This window comes from Dromaius novaehollandiae, chromosome 2, assembly GCF_036370855.1.
Source record: "Dromaius novaehollandiae isolate bDroNov1 chromosome 2, bDroNov1.hap1, whole genome shotgun sequence".
Taxonomy (NCBI): Eukaryota; Metazoa; Chordata; class Aves; order Casuariiformes; family Dromaiidae; genus Dromaius; species Dromaius novaehollandiae.
In genome coordinates this window covers 63,891,220-63,916,023 of record NC_088099.1, presented here as the reverse complement: position 1 = coordinate 63,916,023, position 24,804 = coordinate 63,891,220, and the positions used below count along the sequence as shown (strand labels likewise).

At 37.5% G+C, this 24,804-nt stretch overlaps 1 protein-coding gene across 1 annotated transcript in view; it reads right to left on the bottom strand.

Annotated features, from left to right (window-relative positions):
- The window catches only part of ABCA13 (ATP binding cassette subfamily A member 13), a 200,992-nt gene that overhangs the window by 91,723 nt on the left and 84,465 nt on the right, over positions 1-24,804 (bottom strand). Inside the window, exons 33-41 of the mRNA XM_026102320.2 lie at positions 23,616-23,685; positions 22,539-22,670; positions 21,035-21,160; positions 18,095-18,281; positions 17,040-17,258; positions 14,318-14,514; positions 13,377-13,534; positions 12,772-13,002; positions 5,152-5,242 (exon numbers count right to left, since the gene is read on the bottom strand). Of these exons, the coding sequence (XP_025958105.2) occupies positions 5,152-5,242; positions 12,772-13,002; positions 13,377-13,534; positions 14,318-14,514; positions 17,040-17,258; positions 18,095-18,281; positions 21,035-21,160; positions 22,539-22,670; positions 23,616-23,685 (1,411 nt within the window). The remainder of the gene's footprint in view (positions 1-5,151; positions 5,243-12,771; positions 13,003-13,376; positions 13,535-14,317; positions 14,515-17,039; positions 17,259-18,094; positions 18,282-21,034; positions 21,161-22,538; positions 22,671-23,615; positions 23,686-24,804) is intronic.

Sequence of the window (24,804 nt, the reverse complement as noted above, 5' to 3'; positions counted from 1 at the left end):
TGACTATTTACATTCAGAAGGATATGAGAAGAAGTTACAGTTAGGCACTTAACGAGGAAGCGAATTTGTGTAAACCTCAATTAAACAAATTGACTGATCTGGTCTGTTAGATCAGAAATCTTTTTGTGAATATTGACAGATAACATCATAAAGAAGCTCCAGCTCATTCTGTGCTTCAGTCACTCTAGAAAGGATGACAAAAAAAAATTGAGAAGTATAAGGCTAAATAACTGAAATAGGTGAAATTAAGTTTTCAATATATGCTAGAATCAGTCCAAGGTTCCCTGCAAGAAATTAATTAAACAACAATAGAGAAGCTGAAGGAAAACATTATGTATCCAAGATTTCTGGACCAGCTATTCTCACACCACTTCCTTTTCAGGTGCTTTGTGCTGAATTTAAGTGGTAAAGTGTCACATACACAGTTAAACTATCAGAAGACTGAAATGTATGCTGTGTATTCTGCTTCTCAGTAGTTAGGAAAAATTCTGAACATTTTAATAGCAGTCTTCCTGCAAACAGCCACTTCTAGACAGAGCCACTGCTACTTATTGTCCAGTTTTCTGGTTAGAAATTAAGTGAGATCTTGCAAGATGGAGTATTAAAGTGTTTATTAAAATCCTTTTAAGTGAATTTTACTTGGAAATGAAAGAGAGTTCCACGAAAACTGATGGTGTGATATAGCTCCAAATATATTACAACAAAGACTCTGTCATCCCTTATTTTGTAATTACAGGGAACACAGAATTTATCATAGTGGATTAAAAACTCTAAGAGAAGAGACCACTTGATTACCCATCGGTGGCCATAAAATTTCACTCTGTTATTGATATGCAGAAACAATAAATCTTTGATGGTAGCGTATTTTCTGCAAAGGCCCCCAACCTTGTGTCAAACACACCAGGAGAGGGGACATACTTCCCTGAGCAGGGTAACTCCAACTGTTAATTAACCTCTAGAAGAAGTGCCTGCCTTTATCTTCTGGCTATCTGTTCCTCTTATTTCTCCTTTCAGTCCCTTTCTCATATCTTCCCCCATAACAGTTAGAATCACACCTTAATGGCCAGTATTCTCTATGCACAAAAATTACTTAAGCTCTTTGACCAAATCACCTTCTTTTTGATAAACCACAATATAAAGGTACCATCAGGGCTCAGTTAAGGACTACACCTCCAGCCTCCAATATTCATTAACTCTTTTATGTTCCCTTTCCAAATTCTGAACTGTTCTTTAAAAAAATTAAACTTAAAAACATAGAAACAAAAACTGTACATAGTATTGCAGCAGCAGTCTCAACAATACTATATAGAGTTAAAATGACCTCCTCTCATCCATTTGTACATTAAAGTGACACATTAATCTTTCTAGCCATGCTCTCTTAAAATGCTTTTGCACCATGATTAGTAGGTAATTTCAAAGTCACTGATATCACTCCCCATTCTGCATATTTGCCCAGCATTTGGCTGAATCAAAGCATATTTTACTTAGAATTGATTCAGCTTTTCAAGTGATCTAAATCACACTTTAGGACTGCTCTGCGTCATCATTCATTACCATTCTGCCAATCCCTTGCAGCAGTCACAGGTTTTTTTCACGAGCAACTTTATATTTACTTCAATATTACTGATGAAAATACCTAATAGCATCAGGCAAAGTTCCAAACTCAGTGAAATCTCACTAAAAATTCTGCGCTTTGATAATGTTTTTCTATTGAGACTGCTTTTTACAATTTGTCAGCTAGCAAGCTCTTAGTTAAATTAGCTTTCAGATGTGCTTTATAAGTACTGTATAGTGTCTCTCTCAAATTGTAATAGGAGCAATGTAATGTTTTGCCCAATATCCTTCCAAATGGCTAATACCAGCTACCTCAGAGAAAGGTTTAAGTAACCTTAAAAATTGCTGTTATGAATCAACCTGCTTCCAAGGAAATATTTCTCCAAAAATCTTAGTGGCTGACTTGCTCAAGAAGCACAAAGTTGCATAAGCTTTAATAGCACTTTTATGACTATAGCTATTCATAGTAGATACGCTAATAACTAGTTTGGGGGGTTTTGGTTTTTTTAATATCACAGTCTCAGTCTCTATAACATTTGAAATGCACTGCCATAAGATGTTATGTAACACTAAAAAAAATCATTTTATCTACTTTGAAGTTTCTATAGTATAATTTCACTAAAATTCTTTGCAATATATCAGCATCCAACTGTACTCTACTGCCAGAAGAGATTAGATCCAAAGCTGGTATATCCCAAATGTTCTAAGACGTAAAATTCTACAAAATTATTTCATTTCACTCTTCAGGAAGACATCTGAATATCTTAAATCTGCAGTATCAGTCCCTTATGATCTAATAAACCCCCTCTCCAGCCTACTGCCTGCTTTTCACTTATGCTCAGAATGTTCTGTTATTTATCTATGGTTACCTATTTACCCCTCAGACTTGCTCTCAGCAATCCTGATTGTTTTTGCACATATACTGCCTGCTGTAGGTCATGATAATTTTTACTGGACTCTACAGAGTTGACTTCTCCATTTTCTCAGGGCTATTTGGCTCCAATGATCTTGTCATTCAGCCACTGGAAGCTCAGTCTAACTTCCTTTTCTGCATGGACTGCATGCATCTATAAAACAATAACCATCACTTGTGTGCCCCAGCCATATAGAAATTATGCATGTATGTTATAGTACTTGCATGTATTATGCCTGCATATGCAGGCAGTCTTAAAAAGAAAACCTTAGCTGTTCCCACCAAAAGAAAAGGTGAATTTTAAATTTTTTACTTGGAATAAAATTAAAAATTATGAGCAAGCCTTCTGCAAAGGAAACTTAAAACACTAGAAATTACACAGAAATTACACAAAATGTGTTTTTACCTATAGTTACCAATATTAAAAATGTTAAATAATTAGATTAATGAACTGCTACTTCCTTCTAACATTTGCATTTAATAGAGAACACTGCAATAGATGCATTTAGTTGGATGATTTGGAATGATGAACAAAAACAGGGAGGAGACATCAGTTCAGTAAAACATGATAGTATCTCACTGAAGTCAGAACTTTTATACTTTCTCATGTTTTATACTGGCTTATGTAAAATATGCTCAGAATTATTTGACCTTCTCTGATTTAAGAGGGAACATGCAGACCTGCTCCAGTACACCTCTTTGTCTGGGAGATTAAGAGACAACATTCCGGTTTCCCCACACAAACCTGACGCCTCAGGGCTTGATTCCAGTAAAGAATATCCAATATCCCTACTTGTGCTCAGATCCATGCTTTGTCAAAGCAGCTCTCTAATCCAAGTTCTTTTACAAATCAAATAGCAGCACCCTGTGATATTCTCAATAATCCAGCTGTTTAGCGGTTTTTGAAAATGTATTTAACTATTTTGACAAGGGAAAGTTTGACTGCCTTTGAATCTGCTTTCAAAGACAAAATTATACAGGTCAAGCTATTGCCCATGGAGTATTCTGGTTAACTTTGACAATGATGGATACCTTTCATGACCAATTCCCAAATCCCTTATGCCTACACTTCACAACTGTCTTTAATGATGAATGACGGTCATCTGCATTGAATGAAAATTTTCCGTCACTCTCATCCCCAAAGAAATGGCATTATCATCACATTTTCTTGCTGTAATTTATCAGACGCGAAAACGCAGAGTCTCTGACTACTAGATTCTTTATTAATGTAACAACTCAAATACTCAGCTATGTGCTTTGGAATGCAGATGGTATTAAGTATCAAATCACTAGATACATTACACTCTGTTTTCATTACTTTAGGAACTGTAAGTCTTATTCCTTAATGAAAATGTAATGTGGAGAAGACAGACTGCTTTCATTTGAAACAGGTTCAAATATCCCGTTCAAGCTTTGAAGAAATACCTGATAGTTAGTTATAAAATAAAGGGATACTGAAAACCGTATTCTGAATGGAAGGCTTATTCTCACCATTCTAGGAGTGGATATTTTATTTGCTTACTGAGGTGAGGGTTTGCCAGATTCTTAAATCTTCACTACTTCAGTGGGGACTGAAATGGACCAAAAAGACCGTATTAAAATATCATCCAATAGAGTTTTCACTTTGTGAAAATGGACTCACACAGGCCACAATTCTCCTTGAAACTAATTACATGTTAGTGGCAGATCCAATTGGATTTCTCGTAACAAACAATAAAAGCTTGGTTCAAAATTATTATTTCCATTTAGGTAACAATGAAAGGCCTCATTCACAGACCAGGACCTCGCTGTGCCACACAATGTTCAGTAAAAACAGAACAAAAAGCACTGCATATAGAACAAAATGTTTTACTTCTAACTCAAGAATTCCATAATCTAGACATAAATCAAACAGAAAGAAACGTGATAGAGGCATAGGAATACCAGGAACAATGTGAAAATATTGGTCAGCTTGTGGGGGCAGCATCATTAGCAGACTACCAGCTTAAGTTTTGTAAAGCATCACATTAGTGACTTCTAAAAAGAGTGTTTAAGAAGAACAGGAAAGTGACTCCATAAATGTTAATGAGGAGCTCCTCCCAAGCATGTAAGGCAGGAAGGGAGAAAGCACAAAGGAACTCTTTTTAAAACATAAATAAATCGGTAAGGGAAGCCCACCTAACATGCTGCTGGATAGAACAGGAGTCATCTACTACCACGGACAGGTGATTGATGGGGAGCAACAGGTCTTGAAAACTTTTTTTTTTCCCACACGTGGATGGAAATGAATATACCTTTCTAATACCTCACACTTTATACCTGTGGTTTATTTCAGCAGTATTTAGCCATTATCAGTATGGGTTGAAAAGGGTAATCAGTTGCTAGGGACTGATAGGAGGCAGTATGCTAACACCGATGCAGTGAGAGTGTTTGCATGCATGTGTACACACCGGGGAAGGGTGGGAAGATGACTGTGAGGTGACACACAGGTGAATCACAGTGAATATATAAAAGCCTACTCCTCAAGGCAGATCACTACACATGCGCACACACACACAAAAAAAAGAATTACCAGATGGTCACAGGCAGCATTCTCCACTTGCTTATGCATGCCTCAACTTTGGGAGCTTCATATGCGTCTGTCTTTGGGTTTCTGATCTTTAGAAACCTGACTGCTTTCTAAAAGTACTTAATTTTCTACTTACAGGCTGATTCAACACCATTTGCATGGTCCAGGTGTGCCGCCTGTGGAACACAAGGCATCTTTTCCGAGTCTTGCAGTAGCTTCAGAAATACCTTTCACAAAATAGAAAAAAGCAATTTAGATTCTGTTTTCTATGAACTATTTTTTTTTCATCCCAAGTAACTTAGATTGTTAGATGTCGGTAATGGCTGCTGTAGCCACCCTGCTGGGACATCACTATAAAAGTATGCAAGGTCTGCAGGGGAGGAACTCTGGGGATAAGGGGAGAGGAATAAGTACCAGCAGATGCCAGTGCACCTATACAAAGCATTGTTCGCCCACACAGACCACTATCTGCAAAAGACTAGCTGCCCTTGATTGACATTTTGTGCTGCTAAACCATAGTGTATGTTGGAAGGCAGTTAGTGAACGTTTTACCAAGGGCATATTGACAGCTTTAAGTCTCTTCTGCTACCCTAGTCAGAAATCTCTGTTCACAACAGGAATTAATACTAAAGAGAAGTACCAGTGTTCTGTCTTAACAGAGCACTAAGTCCAGTGTACAAAACCCTATAGAACTGAGAATCCACAGAGCTCTGAGGAATGTCCACACACTTACGCAAGCAGGTAGGCAGTCTCACCATCTCTATTCTAACCCAGAGGTGATCTAGGCTCTCTAATGTTGAATGTGAAAAGGTGATTTAACCATAAGATAAATGTATCTGTTTTGATGCATATTTTGCAACAAAACCACTAGCACTCCTACACCAAATCGGGAAAAGATTATCCTGTTTCTTAAAATTGCTGTATGATTTTTTTTTTAATAAAAGTAACAACTTAGTAAGCTACAGAGTAAAATCTTAATGGTAGAATCTTCCTAAGTAGGGGGACACATACAAGGAAGCAAGCAAATGGTAATAATAAAATATTCAACAAAATGAGACAATCTCTTTCAGCAATGCACCTTTGTGGCAAAGAAGGCCAACAGTATCCAGGACCACATTAGGAAGAGCGTTGCCAGCAAGGAGGTGATCCTTCCCCTCTAGTCAGCCCTGGTGAGACCACACCTGGACTACTGTGTCCAGTGCCAGGCTGCCCAGTACAAGAAAAACACAGACATACTAGAGCAAGTCCAGCAAAGGGCCACAAAGATGGTCAAAAGACCGGAACACCTGTCGTATGAGGATGGTGCCCAGGACAGGAGACCACAGGCACAAACTGAAATGCAGGAAATTCCACTTGAACACAAGAAAACACCTCTACACAGTGAGAGTGGTTGAACACTGGAACAGATTACTTGGAAAGTTTGTGGAGTCTCCACTCTTGGAGATTTTCAAAACCTGACTGGACATGGTCCTGGGCAACCTGCTCTACGTGAATCTGCTTGAGCAGGGGGGGTTGGATTAGATGATCTCCAGAGGTCCCTTCCAACTCCGCCTATTCTGTGATTCTGAGAATTCACCAACCTTGCTACAAAGAGATCTACTTAAACAGTATATATACTTTGCCAAGTACATTTGTGTGACCCACTACTCACTCCATGCTTAATTCTGGTTCAAAATTCTTTCCATATTAAGTCCTTTGAATTTCATGGAAGTGTATATCAAAGCTGAAGGACTGAGAAGTAAAGGAGCCTGGAATAGCTTCCACAGTGACTCAGTATTAACACTCATCCCACTTCTTAAGAGCCCAAATGAAAAAGAAAATGCAGAAATTTCCTATTAGATAACCTTTTGCAATGTATTTTCATGATAACCTCCTCAAAAATAATCTCCTAAATGATACCCCCTTGTTAGAAATTTCGAGATCATCAAGAAAAGAAAACACAGTTTGCTACTGGGATAAAAGCTCCCTGTGGCAGCAAAATCAGCCACATCATTCAGCTGCTTTCCATTAAAATCTGTTTGAGAAGTGCTCAAACTTAATATTACCCTTAAAATAATTACATTTTGTTTTAATTTCAATTACAATTCAAACAGTAACCTAGGAACTTCATCAGATTAAAAAAAAAAAAAAAAACTTGCAAATAAATATCAACAGTAATTGCAGCTACCAGGAGCATATCTAAATGAAAACCAAAAGCAAAACTGAATTTTCCCTTCTCTTGATGAAGTAACCTGTTCAGGTTTAGCTGCAAAAGTGATTATAACCGTGTTAAAACTTTAATAGATCATTAAGAAACCATTTATCTCTCCCCACAAAAGAACCTCACATCAGCTATAACAAGAAATTCTTTGTTTCTAAAGAACACATACTATAGACAATAAAACTCAGTCAATTTGAAATACTTTACAGTTGTGGAAAGATAATTCTTGATTTGTTAAGGTCTGTCTCTCATGTAAACTGTGTTTTGCTTAGTCAATATAATTGCCATTTAATAGTGGTTATTGATTGCATAGTTACCTGCCAGCTTTCAGGAAACACGTTCGGCTATTAACAACTGCAAGGCCTGAAGAAATTTACTATCTCTTGACATTTCTGTATTAGAGCCTGGAGGGAGATCCTGACTGCCCAAAGCACACCCTAATTGACTGCTTTGGGCCTGCTTGCTGATGGCTCTGCTGCACCAATTCTGCCAAGCAAAACCATCAAAAATGAAACAGTTAAAGCCACTAAGGAACTGTTCCTCTCCACCTAGGACAAAAGACTGCATGACAAAATGTTGCCTGCACATAATCAGCTCAGTCTCAGAATTCTTGCTGGGGTTGCAGATGGACAGCATTTCCTTCTTTGATCACAAGTTATGTCACTTGAAGGGGGACTGTAGCTACACCCTCAGAAAAACTCTCCCTGCCTACCAGAGGCAGCTCCACTGTCACAGCTATTCTGATACAACTATACAGGCAGAAGGCCAGGTGCACTGTCTGATCCTCCCCATAGTATCCAGGCAGCTCTTAAACACCCTATATTAAGGATGGGAATTATCAGTGACCTTGTGGTACAGAAGTGGTAATTTATCTAGTGTTGCACAAGATATCATCCACAGGATTAATATTAGCATAAGAATGTTATTAGCAGTATGAGTACCCTTCAAAATACACAGAAGAGATCTGGGAAGGCTGAGATTAGACACCATGACAGAGAAACAATGTGTTCTTCCCATACCAAAAAGATTGCATAAATGCACCCAGAAGAAGGTGTCTTCTAGCCTTCAGCAGAACATCTCTTGCCCTACAGGCCATAGCAGTTCCCAGTTAAAGATACTTACATAGCAAGTATGTATCCTGACCAAGGACTTGCCCAGGTGGCTGTATATGGGGAACACAAAGAGATGGACATCTCCTGCACCCTACCCCCTGCGCCATAAGCTAACTGTGCATGGCAGCTACTGCCTGATTGAGTCCCTCCTAATTCCTTCTTTGGGACAGCATCACGAAAAATAAGCCTGGTTCACTGATACAGTGAGACAGTATCCTTGCTTCTCCACTGCAGAACCTGGGAACTCTCATGCCTTAGTAATCATTCCTTTAGGACAAAAGGCATCTTCACCTTAAAGGAAAAAGAGCGAAGAAAATCAAAGTGGTTGGTAGGAGAAAGCAAAGATAAATAAAACCTATAGACAGTCCTTTATAATCTAAAACCATCTGTCTGACATTTTGGAAACATTTCTGGGCCACCCTATCCCACAAAGCCCACGTGTATTCTAGAGAAGGGGTGGATGGGAAAGCGTACACTGTTTGCTGTGAATTAATTGGCAACAAGCACCTGCAAAAAGAGTAATAAAAATTGTGAGGGGTAACAGATGAAGTAGTTCAAAAGCCACATAAAGGTCCCTGAAAAATAAGCAGCACATGGAATTAGAATCACAGGGAAGCACCGTTTAACCTTCTCCCAACTGTTACTAACTCTTTCACTACGGCAGGCAGACTCCCAGAAGCATATCAGTGAGTAGAGTGTTAAATACTCATTGTTTTATACCACAGGTAACAACCAAATCCCCAAATCTGATAATCCCACATTTAAGAAACATTCATCTTCCACTTGGGGAAATGTTTACATCTTGTGTAAGTCAGCATCTCTGCATTTTCTTTGGTAACTGAGCAGTACCAGAGCAAGTATCCCTTGAAAGTGTCTGTTTTAAACCTACAGTCCTAATCTGCATTTGACCTTGAATAACTTCCCTATGTAGGACCCAGTTTTCCTCGTTACATTTTCTATTCACCGTGCTTTTATATTTTCTTCCAGACAGACCATGCTCGCTACAGCCTTCTGCAGCAGCAAGCATTTCATGAAGTAGCATGATGCAGAAGCAGCTGGAGAGCCACTCATTGTAGATGACCAGGTTGACAGAGGAACTTTTGCAAGCAGGTCAATGGCTATCCACTAAATGGGAACACAGTCAACCGCTAAACTTAGATACACAAACAAAGACAATGCACACTTGGCAGAGCTCAGAGCCCAGGGAAGACACTATCCGTGCTTTCAAGGAAAGCACTTTAAATAGGAGTGGAGTAGCAAGATTCACTCCTACCCTTGCCCCAAGAGCCAGCTGCATTGCCAGGCACCAAAGGACAACCCTGGCCACCCCTGGGGACAGGGGGAGCAGGTGGCCACGCAAGGCCACCCTACCACCATAGCTGCTTCTTCCGCACCGCCAGATTGTGAGCAGGTACAGGAGGGGCACTTGCCTCTAGGAAAAAGCCTCTGGCCAGATGGCAGCACTACAGTAGAATAGATTAATATGATTGTGCCATTATTAGATGCCATTAGAGCACTCTCAACAAGAATGAATCTCATTTGAAAAATATATGGTGTTTCAAGACTAAAATATTTCAAGGAGATATACGGATTTTCCCAGGGAGTTTTGGGGCAAGCACTCTTGCCATTTCATGGAAGAGAACTTCAAGAAAGACACTTCAGTGAAAGTTTTTAAACACAAAGATGTTTCAATGGTTTTGTTCTCTCCCCAATGAAAAACAAGAAAACTAAGTTTTGAAACCCTTAAAATTGCCACCAAGTTAAACACCATCCTCCAGAGAGCTCTCAATATACCCTTATTTTAATTAGCCATCCTTTCCCATCCTCCTCTCGCTTCTGCTAATACTCTTTGGATTACAAGCATTATGAAGCACATACAAAACAGCTGAAAAAGATATTTAAAATCTAAACTGAAGCAAATATAATATTAATGAAATTTGAAGTGTCATGAACCTGTTTTGTTAGATCTTCAAGATTCCTTTGAGGTATGAATGGTAGTTGAGTTTCTCTTGAAGGGCAAGATTTTAGAGAATGCAAGCATCTCTCAGACAAAAAAATGAATTAAAAAAAGCAGAGACTGTAAAAGAGAAAGAAGAGAAAGGACAAAAAATAAAAATAACACATTTTTTCTTTAAAGTCAGAGTTCTTTGTTTCCAGATTGAATTGTTTGAATAGAATAAATAGCACTATTATGTGCTATCCATTTAGTTGCCAGCGCAAAGAGGCTTTTGATAAGAAAATGGAGAATGGATTTTGTAAGGACTAATTATGAGATGCAGAGATGACAGAAATCATCCAAATTAATGCATTAAGTCTTCAAGCTAAAAAGTGTTATATCAATATCTAATACTATCTCTACAGTTTTGGGTTTTTTTTAAATGTCCCCTACAGAGGGGAAGGGAAAAAAAAAAGAGCAAGCATCCTCAACTAAATGACAGATGCAGCACACGGAGGCGCTTCATGTTTACTTTACAGATGCCAATTCTGGGACATCGTACGGTATCCCATAGGGACATAATCAAAAAAGGCTCTCAGCATATACATTACCTTAAAATCCACAAAGTTTGGCAGTGAATACCACTCTTTCTTATAGCATGTTAAGCGCTCTATATAACTTGGAAGAAAATGACAGACTTTTTCAATAAGCTTTTGACTCACCTCATAGAATTGTATAGCAGGGAGATAATTCACTTGACAATAGCGTGTAAAATGTAATAAACTTATGCAGATAATTTCATCTATTTTTTTATTCCCATTACCATAGCAGGTGCTTGCCCCTTGTTTATATATTGTGGTCATATATAAGAGAAGCATCAAAGAGCGGGGGGGGGGTTGTGCTTTGTTGGGGTTTTTTGTTTGTTTGTTTTTAATAATTCAGTTATACGGATCTCAGCTTCAAAGGAAGTCATATATTTGCTGGTAGATCATTCTTTCGGACTGCAATCTAAAAGCAAATCTGCAAAAACGGATCCTTTATGTTGGTGCAGGATTCTAAAGACTTCTGTAGCAAATCAACGTAGTCCTAAAGATAGGAGTGGACCATTTTTGGATGCAGCAGCTCCACTTGGTGGTGTATTTATTGAATGAATTTGATGAACGATTGTCATTTTAGGTTTACGTACATCACTGGGGTTGTACTTGTACTTCTTTTTCCAGAGGTTATATAACATCACTAATTCTAAACTTGCAACAACAAACCCAGAACTGCTCACACTTTCAAGTATCTGATGCTATTAATTCCCATATGTATTGCTCATGCAGCAGAAATATAATGCATAATTAATGTGTGCCAGGCCTTCCAGAGTCTCATCTTCATAAGCCCAGGAAAGAGAAGTGTCTTCCCTAGGGGATATTGTGTTCCAGCTGACCATAATACTACATCATAACATCTCATATTTTTCCAGAGAAAAGAGGGAGAAGGGATATGCCACTTTTCTATACTAAATGTATTCCTTTCTATAAAGATATCAATCTACAGAAACTTGCATTTCATATGTTTTAATTTGTTTTATTTTCTAACATATACTAAATTGTCTGTTAGAAAACAGTCTAATCTTGTCTCTGTGGCATTAAAGGAAATCACTAGAGAAATGAGTTTCAAAGTGATACTGAGTGGACTTTCATCAAATAAAAAATGGTATGTTTTGTGTATCAAAAATACTGGTATTGGTTTTTTAATATCACTTAAAGTGAAAAAAATGGTATTTTTAAAAGGATCTATAACATAGAACTTAAACAATGGTAGTTTAAGGAATTTTGAAAAGAACAGTTATAGTTCCAAGGAAAATAACTTCTCTCCAAAATAACTAGTTATGCAGAAGTGTAAGAATTCAGAAGTGATATAGAATCATAATAGTCTCCTTCTCTGATACATTTGGTCAAATGATATATAAACATATATATGTGTGTATATATACACACACCTCTATATGCAAAAAATATCCTTTAGATATTTACAGCCCAGTTTTGCGCAGTCCTAAGCTTTAGATCTTTGTAATTCAGGAAGTATTCAAAGAAAATGATTACTTTTTCCCATCCCAAGAGCTATCTGAACTGAACCCCTAATGTTATGAATTCCTTGCAAATTCAAAGCTCATTTCGATGTTACAGATTTAGAACAATAGTAGTAGTTCTGGTTAAGTCAATGACACATTAAATTTTCCTTAGGTAAACACAGAAACAGACATTTAAGAGAGTTCTTAAAACATAATGCTTTATGGGTCACAGATTCCAGATTCTTGGAATAAGATATTGTATTAGAGTGGCTGTAGAAATTCATAGTACAGCAAAAATTTAAAGTGTACATTTTGCATGAGATTTTCTTTTCATCATTCTTCTCATAAAAACTGTTGTGCAATATGAAAGATATAATCAAGATTAGCTGGAAACTAATACAGGATTCTCTAACCAATCAAATGCTATTACACAGAAAAATTAAAAGTACCTCTTCCAAGGTAGTGTCAGAAATGCCATAGCCAGTCACATTTAGATGATGAAGGTTTTCATCTAAAGCCTGAAAAAGACCTTTAAAGGACATCTTATCTACCCTTTCTGGAATCACATAGGTCAATTCAGTCCCACTGTTCTCTTTCAGGAAGGCTTCTGGGATGTGGGTCTGTACCAAAGATGTGACCTGAACAATATGCTTAGGATCCTGGATTTCAAACACAGAAGGCTGTAAGAGAGGAAAAATTAGCACAGAAAAAGCATTAGTGTTAGCAGAAGTACGGGACCTGATAGAACTGATATTGGAAAATTTTCACTGATTAAACTGTATCTAACCTGGGACACAAACTACTTCCCAGGAATGAACAACAGTAAGACTAGGCATCTTTCAGCAAAATATATCGAAATTCAACATTTTCAGAGATGTTACTGGATTCTTCAAAACATTAAAAACAAGAAAGCTGCTAAAAGACATGTTTTGCTGGCTCTACGACAATCTGTATCACCTAGTAGTTCTTGGCAGGGACAAAAGGCTCCCGCAGAATATACATGGCCATTACCTGGCAAGCACTGTAAGTTCTGTACATAACACTTTTAGTATACCTTTTTTATGAGTGTTAGACTGTGTCCCTGGCCATATGTTTCTCTCAGATAAGCAGGAGAACCACAGCACCTCAGCTGGCCATGCTGCAGGATGGCAATGCGATCACTGAGCACCTCTGCCTCATCAAGATGGTGAGTGGTAAAGATCAGTGTGCAACCTGTATCAGAAAGATTAATACATGTCTATACAACTTGGTCTCCAGAGAAACATATCTTGCTTTCAAGAAAGACCCGACTCAACATTTTTTGGTTCCTCCAAAACGTAACTGAAAGACACAGGGAAAACCTGTGCTCATATTTACACCCAGTAGGTACTCCCCAAGTCAGACACAAGTCAAAGCAAGTGCAGAGCTGAATTATACAAAGTAGACCGTATTAAGGCATTACAACTTCAAGCTGTTTTATGCGCTTTCGGAGATTGCTGAAAATCAAACAGCAGCGTCCATTTCAGTGGATCATTCACTATGGTTTATTACAGCCGACTGAGTGTGCACTAGTTTAAGAATTTGTTTCCCATTTTTAAGTTCATGGCACTTTAAAAAAATTAGTGCAGCAGCTTGATTGATGAGTATATCTTCATTAGAAAAGTATATGCATCTACATATAGGTGCGTATAGGTGCAAAATGTGCAAAATAAGAAATGAAAACAAGAAAAGAATTTTGAGAAGCAAACAAAAAAGAAAAGAGTAAGAAAAAAGCTTCAGGATAGGACTCAAAATTAAGTTGAATCTTCAGTTAGATCAGTCATCTTTCTGTAAGATAGCAGGTAATTCTTATAATCTCACTTGCCTGCTTTCAAATTTCCTGAGCTGATTAAATGCTACCTCTGAAATTAACATACTTAATTGCCGAATGGCAACTCTAATATTCTGACCCTCCTGTTTCAATTTATTGAAACAATATTCCAGAAAGAAAAAAAAATGTTTGTATAAGCTTTGTACCAGCTTTGTACTTCAAAAGAACGTCCCAGATGCTACGGCGAGAGCACGGATCTACTCCACTGGTGGGCTCATCTAGAACAACTGTCTTGGAGTTTCCAATAAAGGAGATGGCAATTGACAGCCTCCTTTTCATTCCCCCAGAAAGGGCTCCAACGGGTTTGTACTGATATTGGGATAAATCCACATCTTCCAGAGCTCTGGAATAGGAATAAACACAGAAACTTGGACACTTTTGAAAAAAATTTCCAGTCACATCATCTCCACGCAGAGCAGAATTCCTGAAAAAGCACTGTTAAAGGAAAGCGAAGAAAACACTACTTCTGATGGATTACAGTATTTGGAGGCAAAAACTAACAGAAAAAAGATTGCTAATTTTCACCTACAAAGTATAAATACCCATTACCATCTGAAATATAAGTTTTGGATAGCTATTGTGCAGGATAAGATCAGAGAATAATTCTGAAATGAAGTCCAATAAAATAAACACCAGTTTGTCCACTGTTTTCAGCAAACTCCAGATTACAGCCTCTTAAAATGCAGGGAAGAGGGTTAGTTTGACAACTCAAACAGTACTTTGGTTTTTACAACTACACAAACAAATTTTAAAATCCCTGTATTTTTTGAAAGTGTCATCATTTGAACTAAGTGATAGAGTAACACTGAGTAACACACAGAGAGAGAGAGAGAGAGGGGGAGGGGGGGGGGAGAGAGAGAGAGAGAGAGAGAGAGAGAGAGAGAGAGAGAGAGAGAGTGCGCGCGCACGTGTGTGTAGTATATAATATTTTTTAAAGGAATTTTAAATCATATTCCTGCAAAGTAAGCAGATGAATGATCCCTAGGCAAGGTAACACTACCTATTTTAATACTTGTAAAAACGTCATATTGAGAGTCTAGAATGTTACAGCCAACAGAAGCAGCAATATTTAATCAGAAGAACAAGCTTCCAGCAGTGATAGCTAAAGTGCCTGGGGGTTCTTGTGTTAGCAGAGAAGTTGCACACATTGCCTGTTCAGCCTTTGCCCTCTGAGGATCTCGCATCTAAGCAGGGAGTGGACACATGCCCACTAAAGACGGCACTTCAAGATCACCAATTTACTTTGCATCACATTGAATATCTGTTCATTGACCAAAACTGTCAATATCAACCTGGCAAGCAAAAGGTAAAAGGCTCAACGGTCTAAGATAATCTCCTGATTCATTTGAGTGAATATGCAGTCTGTAGACTGTGCCATTTACCCTGAGGGAATTTTTCATTTTTAAGAAAGCAAAGTTCTACAGTTATTTTACACACGCATACCAGAAAAATGGTTCTTAATCTCTTTAGAAGCCATCTTTCTTTCCTTAATAAAAAACAAATTTTGTTTAATTTTATTTTTCCAAATTTCTATGAAGAAGTTTTCAGGTATTCATTGCCATAAACAAAACAAAAAATTCTTCTAAAATTCTTCTTAGTGGCAAGGCCTTCAGAGTGCCGGGTATGCTTACGTGGCATTAGTGTAACACACTGCTATGGAAATTACAGTTGACCAGTTTAAATACAATAAAAGGCAGGATATTATTTTGCATAATTTTTAACCAAACGCACTATGTTTGGTGTTTCCTTGTTGTTCTAGGGATCCTTCTGTTTCTAGAGAGTTTTGCAGTGTTCCACACAAGAGATTCTTCAGATCAAAATTTTAAATTAACTGAGGCTTTTATGATAGCTGATAAAAGTGAAAGCCACTCTGGCACAAATGTGTCTGCATTTGCCTAATTGTACACTTAAAGAGAAGTCCTATCATCTTGGCATTTAATTCAAATGTGGAAGAGCCCAGCTATCCACAGTCTAGCAAGAATCTGAAGGTAAACAGAAACTATTTCAACTGGGACATTATTAGAAGAGATAGATCTATTATTAGAGGTAAATTTTAGTTTTAAATTTCAGGAAATGCAGCTTACTATTAGTGAACAGGATTTTACCCTGTAGAGTATAATAGTACTTCAGTATACACAAGGCAAAGACGAACCTCGTCTTAAAGCAAAGAACTCACAGTGCAAAAACACTAGCAAAGTCTTAAGCTGACAAGCAGGCAAATCATCTGAGGTCACGTTACAGTTTTGTCTTGTTTCTCCTTGTTGGATTGTTGGTTTTCAAATCCCTTCACCTATTAAACACATTTAAAGTTAGAATTTGAAGAAGGAGAAGGGAAAAAGATGATAGCCTATTTTAAAACGATTGTAACAATCACTGCCTTCGGCTGTCCTTCCTGCTCTCTTCTCTCTACTGCAGATGAGCGAATATGAGATAATAAACAAAAGTAAAATCAGTGGCAGCTTATTTGAAAGCTCAGGGTGAAAAATGCAGCGATTTACCTTCTGAACTGTCTGCAGCAATGGCAGGTACCTTGAACAAGGAAGCAGGGAGAGCATGAGACAGGAACTACTACAGGCTAGCCATCTCCACTCCAGTCAAAACATGATTATTTGATGGTTATGCATACCAGGTTTTAAAAAGTTAACAGTTCCACCATAATTATATTCAAGTAGAGGTTAAAAACTAGCAAATCTATTTTAGGGTAGAATTTCAGAACATGAAGTGCAATAAAAAACTCAGGAAAATAGAGCAGTTCGCATTTACTTCTCCTTGCAATTTTACTTTACCAGTTTCTTGTTGGAGTGGATTCCAATAGACACTCTAATGATTTACCAGACAGGTTTCAAGAAATGAAAGAAAAACACTTACCCACTGACTTGCTGATTCAACTGTTTTGGTGTCCAGACAGGTGCCTTTACTGATCCATACAGTAGTAGGTGCTCTCGCACAGTTAGCATGTCGAACAGAACATCATACTGGGGACAAACACCCAGCTCTGTCCTGATGGCAGCTAGATCAGTACGTATGTCCTTTCCATTGATGATAATGGTACCAGAGCTGGGTGGATACAGGCCAGTCAACAGTGAACTAGTAGAAGAAAAAAATTTTTTTTTTTCCAGCAACCTCTTACATAGGCCTTATTATATAGTTGACGTTTGAATCTGAGGCATGTGCTCAACTGATTTGTATTGGTATATTTTTCCTAGCACCATCAGAGCAACACCAATTCGAATGAGCATAATTACAGGAAAACAAGACTATTTGGGGCTTCCCCCCCCCCTTCATTTAACCAAGATGTCAACAATCCCTCATCTTGTTATTTCCAGACCAAAAGCCACTTTCCCAAACAAATTTAACTATCCAATGTTTCCTTATTAATGTGTATATTTTAGACAAACAGTAATTCCTAGTGGAACCCCCATCCTGCATTGCTTATTTGATTAAAGTTGATCAAAATTAATATAAAGTAGAAACACATTAACTTCTTAAGACATTTTAAAAAATCCTTTTCATTTTGTTACTTCACTTTCCAGTCAACTGCCAAGAAGCCCCTTGCAACATCTAAGAACAAAGCATGAAAACCCTTAAGATCCCATACTCTCTACATGACAGGAGTGCACACAGGATGCCAGAAAAGAACACTTTGATGATGCATTCATTCCCACAACCAGACCTCCCCAGCTGCTACTTCAGTTGCTTCTGTGAACTGTTGCATCATGCTATCAATGGTACAGAAGACCTAGTTCTCTATTCTGTGCTTGGCTTTTGTCATAGATATATAGCCTCCACTTTTCATTTACTTCGGGGATTTTAAAAATGGAAGGAGGGTATTTTAAAAAAAGCCAGAGTTCACAAATATTTTAAAGTGAGGAAAGCATAGGAAAGACCAGGACAATTGCAATAACATTAAATAGCACACATACATAACTGTTGTCTTTCCAGCTCCATTAGGCCCCAAGAGTGCTGTTATTTGACCTTGATGGAAAGTGAGGTTGAGATCTTTCACAACAGCCTGCTGGCCATCCACATGCTCCTTGGTAAGTGACAGCAGCACAACACCAATGGTGGCTCCTTCCATGCTAGCACCTTTCCCACCTGGAGATCCTGGGTCTGTATGGGGAAGAGCAGCAGACCAAGAAGGTCTCAGAACCCAAAAAGATATATATAAAGGGAATAATAGGTTAACCCAATCCTTGGTGCCATCTATCAAAAGCTGGAACAGATGCTCACAATGGCATAAGCTCTGTTGAAATCAGAGATACTCTGCCAGTTAATATTGGCTAAGAATTCAGTCCACTAGTTTAAATATTCAAATGTAATTAAAAAGTTTCACCACAGTTTTAAAAAGCTTCCTAAAACAATAAGGCCAAGTGCGTCTGTGCACAGGCACATCTCGAGTCAAAAAATAGATGTGTTATGTTTTATTTCTGGCAGAAAAAAATGCTAATAATCACTTTGGTTAGAATATTGTTTTAAGTTCATAAACATGAGAAAATTCAAACTGTGTAGAATTATTTGATGTATGCCATCCAGTTTCAGCCACCTGACAGAGCCAGTCTCCATTCCTTCAGTCAATAAAGCTAAGTAGACCTCTTTGTGAAATGATGCAGAGCAGGAGCTCTGCAAGTCCAAAGTCTTCCATACAAGTAGATACCCAGCATTTTTCTGCAAACTGTGAGGCAAGCAGATCAGTAAACTGAGATGACCACATGACCCACATAAAGTTGACTTCTTTCATATGTCATGAGGAAAGGCTGGCATAACTATCTCTACTTTCCAAGCACAGACACAGACAAGCGCCAGCCACGTAACATTTTATTGACTCATTACAACTAAGGACTCTGGCAGTGAGATTTTTTTTTTTTTTCAAGTGAGTAAAACTGAAATATTATTTCAAATAAACTGAGATTACTGTGGATGAGAATTGTAAGAAGAGACAATTATGCATACAATATCTATAAACTGAGATTATCACTTCAAGGAGTGGTTTGGTTAGACTGTGAGTTAGGAAGTTCTTTGCTACTTACACAGTCATTTTTAAGTTTAGAAAAAGCTGTGGACATTACATTTCAGTGAGAGATTACAAGATACTGTGACATTTCTAAGAGGTCCTTCTATCCATGAATCTGTCTTCCATTTAGCTTCTTTATATTTTGGTCAGGCAACTGAAACCACAAACTATTATTCTTGCCCTTTCTGCTGCTTCCTAAATTTGCAAGCACAGCCTGGAACTTTACAGAAAAATTAAGACCAAAGCCATTTTGAGACAATGTAGAGTCTCCAGCAAGATTCAGAGGAAGATCTCTGAATTATTTCTGATCAGCAAAATGATCGCTCTAGGACATCTCCCCAAAAGTCTGTTCCAAGTGGGCACCCAGCCCAGGCTTCCTCCCATCCCTACTCTTTTGATCATACTTGCAGTTTGTAGGACCCATACCATGGCCCTTTCCTAATACACCTCTGATTTCCTAACAGCTTTCCAACTCCACTGAACATGCCCTGACTCAGACTCCATGGCAAAAATGCAGGAATTGCAAATGGGAGTCTCGCTTGGGAGTGAGTTACTTTGCCCCAGCTGTTCCAAGCTGCTTACGCATGACATCTATCCCACTCTCAGTGTAGTAATGCTCAATTCTTATGAAAAAGTAGGCTACTTTGTAGGCACAGCAAGGTTAGAGTTTACACACAGGCATTCGCTGCCAAGCACATAACATTTATCAGTGTAAGCAGAGAACTTTGACTGACCAGAACTACAAAGCTGGACTCAATCACTCAGATGGCTTAAGCCAAAAGTCTACACGAGTAACTTCTTAGGCAGAGGAGGGTTCCCCCCCACATCCCTTTCTACAGAGGGTCAATGAAACCAAGGTGAAGGTCTTCACTGTCAGTAAAGATCAAAGACAGTCATCCCAACAAAATGTAATTGTCCCAACTTGCAGAAATTCAGAAAAAAATCATACTAATAGTTTTTCCACAAGCAACATTTTTTGAAATTTGCCCTACTCTAAGAGGTACCAACACAAAAGGCTGCCAAAATGACCTGGCTTTTTCATCTATGCTACAGGCAAATGGATCATTTGTCAATTACTGTAATTTCAAGAAGAAAAAGAAAATTTTCCAAGGCCCAAGAGTGAATATGGGCAACTTACTCCTCCTTTCGCAAAATTTAAATGAAAAGAAATATCAAAAGCCCTTTAAGCGGTCTGACAGGGGAAAAAAAAAAAACTAAATTTAGTTTAAAGCAATCAAGCACAGAAATGGAAGGGTAGTGAAAGTGTCTGCAGACAGATAAACAATAGTAACAAGAAGAATAACTTTTTAAACAGAAGAATAGGAAACAGCAAGGGTAGTAATTACAGAAGTGGGAAATTAAGAATTTGCGGGGAGGCGGAGCACAAACTTAAGTTTTCTACAGAAACAAGCAGCAGATTGAAAACGGAAGAGTAGGGGGAAGAAAGTTTAACTGCAGAAAAAGAAAGAACTTAAAATTTTAGTAAAGCACAAGACCTTTCAGATTGAGTAACAGTGTGAAAGGATGCAAGAAACTTCAGGAGCAAAACAAAGAGGCAACACAAGGACAGGATGGACACAAGAAATATTTATTTAATAGATTTTTTTAAAAAGTTTTCTAAACTATTTCTATACAATAGTTTTAAATGAATCATTCAAACTTTAGCGGTGACAGCTCAGTTAACAGTTAGTATATAATATACATAGTATATATCATATCATATCCTGGAGGAAAGAAAAGAACAAGATCTAAAAATACATAATTTAGGAGCAAGCAACAATAATAGAACATTGATCAAAATCAGCACAACATTCAGAAAAGAGCATTTATTAAAGTTATTATTACTACAAACCTTTTTCTTGGAAGTTTTCATTGAAGAAAAACATACTAGAATTCAGATAATGTTTCTTTCCACACAGGTTCTTCCAGCAGGAAGCAGTAAAAGGAAAGTACCATCGGCTCCTTACTCCAAATTTTCCTAGATGTTAGGTACAATAGAAACAGTTAGAAAACTCATAGTCTTATGTTTGCATGTAGAATACTACTATCTTATTACTTGCACAGAGCTGGCTGGACCATTTAATTAGCTCAAATTCTGAGCTGTGTTGAACAAACTTTAATAAAGTAGAACAAAGATGTCATTTAGCTGTAACACTGACTCCTACCATAAAATAATTGAACCTCAGAGGTACCATGCTTTACCCTGCCCCCAAATCAGCTTCAAAGTGCAACAGAATCAAGGGATTAACGATATAGTCACTGCCTCACAAGATCTTGTATACTAAAGAGAGAAAAGAAAGTGCACCAAATGGCCTGTCAAGGCAAATAACCTTATTTTTTATTATAATGTGTTGCACCAATCACTAAAGATTCCCCTTCCATCACTACACATACAATTTAAACCAGCCAGCATAAGAAACATTCATTGTAGTGCATAAGCAAAGCGCAATAGTAGGCTCGAACATACAACCTAAACTTTGAAATTCCCTGATCCTTCAGCACTTCGTTTACCAACCACACAGCACATTTTGTGCACTGGAGTTGCCATTCATCTATAGATAATGGCAGGTGTCAATTTAAGTTAAAGTTTGTCAAATTCAGTTGCACAATCCTAACACTCCTATCTTTCAGAACAAAATTAATTTTTTCATTTTTGCATTTTTTAAACACACACAGAGTAGCTGGAAGACAAGATGACATATGCAAATCTGAGGAAAGGTAAATGTCAAACAGCTATTGAGGCATTAGGATATGATTCCAAATGTCCAACTCAATGACATTCGTAAAACTTAGATATGGAAAAAAATATCCCACCACTTTCTGAAAATATGCTTGAAAAAGTTAATTACTTTTCACTATGAACTGCACTGTGGAATGACTGGGAACGAGATATAATAATCAGGCAGTTCAAAGTCTTTCTTAGTGATCTGAAAGTATATTGCTCTTCATGGGTTTGATCCCAAGTAATGACTTGGAAAATTCCTCCACTTTCATAAGAAGTTTTGCTATTAGACTGAGCTCTGTTATTGTGGAGTCTCAACAAAATCTCAAACTATTCCTTCAAATATTTGCCATCCTTATAAACAAACAAAATGAACTTCGTGCCTTGCTACAAATTCTAGTCCATTTGTTAGTACTATCTGATATCTGTGTATACAGAAAGACTTTCTTACCAAGTCTTTAATGGCAATCAGGCAGTATTGCACGTCAAAGCTTCAACTCAGATGAAATGTTTGTTTTTGTTTTAATTCCACAGAATAAAGAAAGACGACTCTAACTATTTTATTCAATGGCTACATCTGTGGATGCTTCCAAAACATAACAGGCTCAGAATTAAAAGAGCACTCTGTTCTTACCTGGAATACTGCTGAAATACCAGCCACCTATAGAATATAAAATGGAGTCAAAGAACATCATCCAGCATGTCCATCCAAAGGTCATGTACCCTCCTCGTGCTACTGGCTGGTACATATTATTCCACTGAATTCCTAGTAGTAATAATAACAATTTTTAAAAGGTCAAAGCTAAATCGGTACAGCATTAAATATCACAAACACATCAACAATATACACATCAAGGGTATTTAAGCATTGACAGAAAAAAGACTGAAGTTAATAACAGTAATCCTAACTGAATAGAAATGAATTGCCATGCTTTTCCAAGCCTCTGTTTAGAGCAGCAGGTGACACGGCTGCTGAGAAAAATGCAGAGAACTTGTTACAGAAAGGGCTGTTTATGAAGTTTCAGCTGGTCCTTAATTTGACAAAATAAAAAAAAAGTTGTGAATCTCAAAATGTTCCATTAAACTGTTTAATAAATCGGGCTTTATGACATACTGCTGATACTCAAAGAAACGGGTTATACAAAGGTTCAAGTCATTTATATAATGTTAAATCCAAAAATTCTAACTAAGGAGTAGGCTTTTGTGTGCATTGACTTTGTTCGGAGGTTAATCAGAACTACAAACACTAATTGTCTGAATAATCACTTGATAAAAGTAATCCATTGCAGAGACATGAAAGGAAGAAACAAACACTAGCACTACAGAGAGCTACAGTATTTCTGAAAAGTAAAATAAAAGTAATTAAATCATAGATTTATATAAGCATTACATTTTTTCTAAAAAGCAGCAAAATGCTACTTTGCAGTACAGCAGGTCGCAATATTTTTTCCAAAAGTCTTCTTCTACAATTGTTGAGAAAAACAGTTTTTCACAAAGCTTTTTTTGTGTCCACCTGCTAGAAACTGTTAGAAACAGTGATACAAGGTTGGCTTGCTTCGATGGGCATTAAAAAGGTTTTTCTCCTCCCTCATGCTCTGTGCTGCTCACTCATGATTAGAGACTTTTTTCAGAACAAGAAAATGGGAAACATTTCCAAATGTAATTACTTGAACGCATAATTACAAAGCTTTTCTCTAACTGGAGAGCTTACCTACTTCTTGGCCCTCAAAGAACGTAATGAAAAATATTCCTTGCCCAAAGGCAGTTGTAGACAGAAGACACTACAACATCAGAGGAGAAACAGGATGTGAACATCAAATAAAACATTTCATTAACAAGTTCCATAAAATAAAATAACTTGCAATATTAAAAAGCAAGCAGAAAACAGTTTACTGTTTCACATAGGCTAATGGTCGTTTTTTCCTTTCATATTTTAACAATACTCCCCCCACATACTACAGTAATATTCACTGCACTTTAAAGAGCTCCACTGACTTAGTTAATATTGGAAAGCATTATTTAATTTTACCACAAGTTATAGACCAGCACAAATCTACTACATATTGAAAACATATAATGCATAATACTAACACGATGTAAAGCAGGCCAGCTTTTTTCCATTATTTTATGCAGCATGAATTGTTTAATCAGCTTAATTTGATGTTACATATGTTTTCTTTTAAAAGAGTAGAGTCATTAAGCATGAAGTATAGGTTTGCATTACGTAACAGCGATAGCTGGATGCCCCAATCAGGGATATGCTATGTTAAGACAGTGCAAAGACATAAAACAGCTTATGGCATACATAAAACTGGAGAGAACATGGAAGAATTGATGCCTAAGTAACAGGTACCTCAGACTGCATAAAACAGATAACAAGTAGATAAATTCCTGATCTCATCCCCATTGTACTCAATGGAAAATCAAATTCCTGAAGAGATCAGAATAGTCTAAAATAGATTCAACAGCAGAAGGGCTGGATTCCTACACAAATCTTGCAAGGTTAAAACTAGCAAATATTTACATATAGAATACAGCTCTGCTTCTACTTAACAGTAAAATCCTGTGTTAGGATTTGAAGCAGGTACAAGTGTACACCCCATCTACTGCTGATTGACATGAAGTAACCTAAGGCTGTATGTGTAGACACAGGTTGTGTCTACAATCAGATAATTGCCCTAAGTCAATTAGTCATCCCCAGCTTTCCCTGCAGCTGCAGCAATTGCAACCCATAGCTTCAGCGTACAAGATTCATCTGAACTTTAGATCTCCTTTTCAGGAGAAAGTGCATCTAAAATATTTGGTACACATATCAAACTGCAGCATAAGAAAGACACTGCATGAGCAAACACAGCAATGACACTAGCTTGTACAATTTGTTCTAGACCAAAAATGAGAGG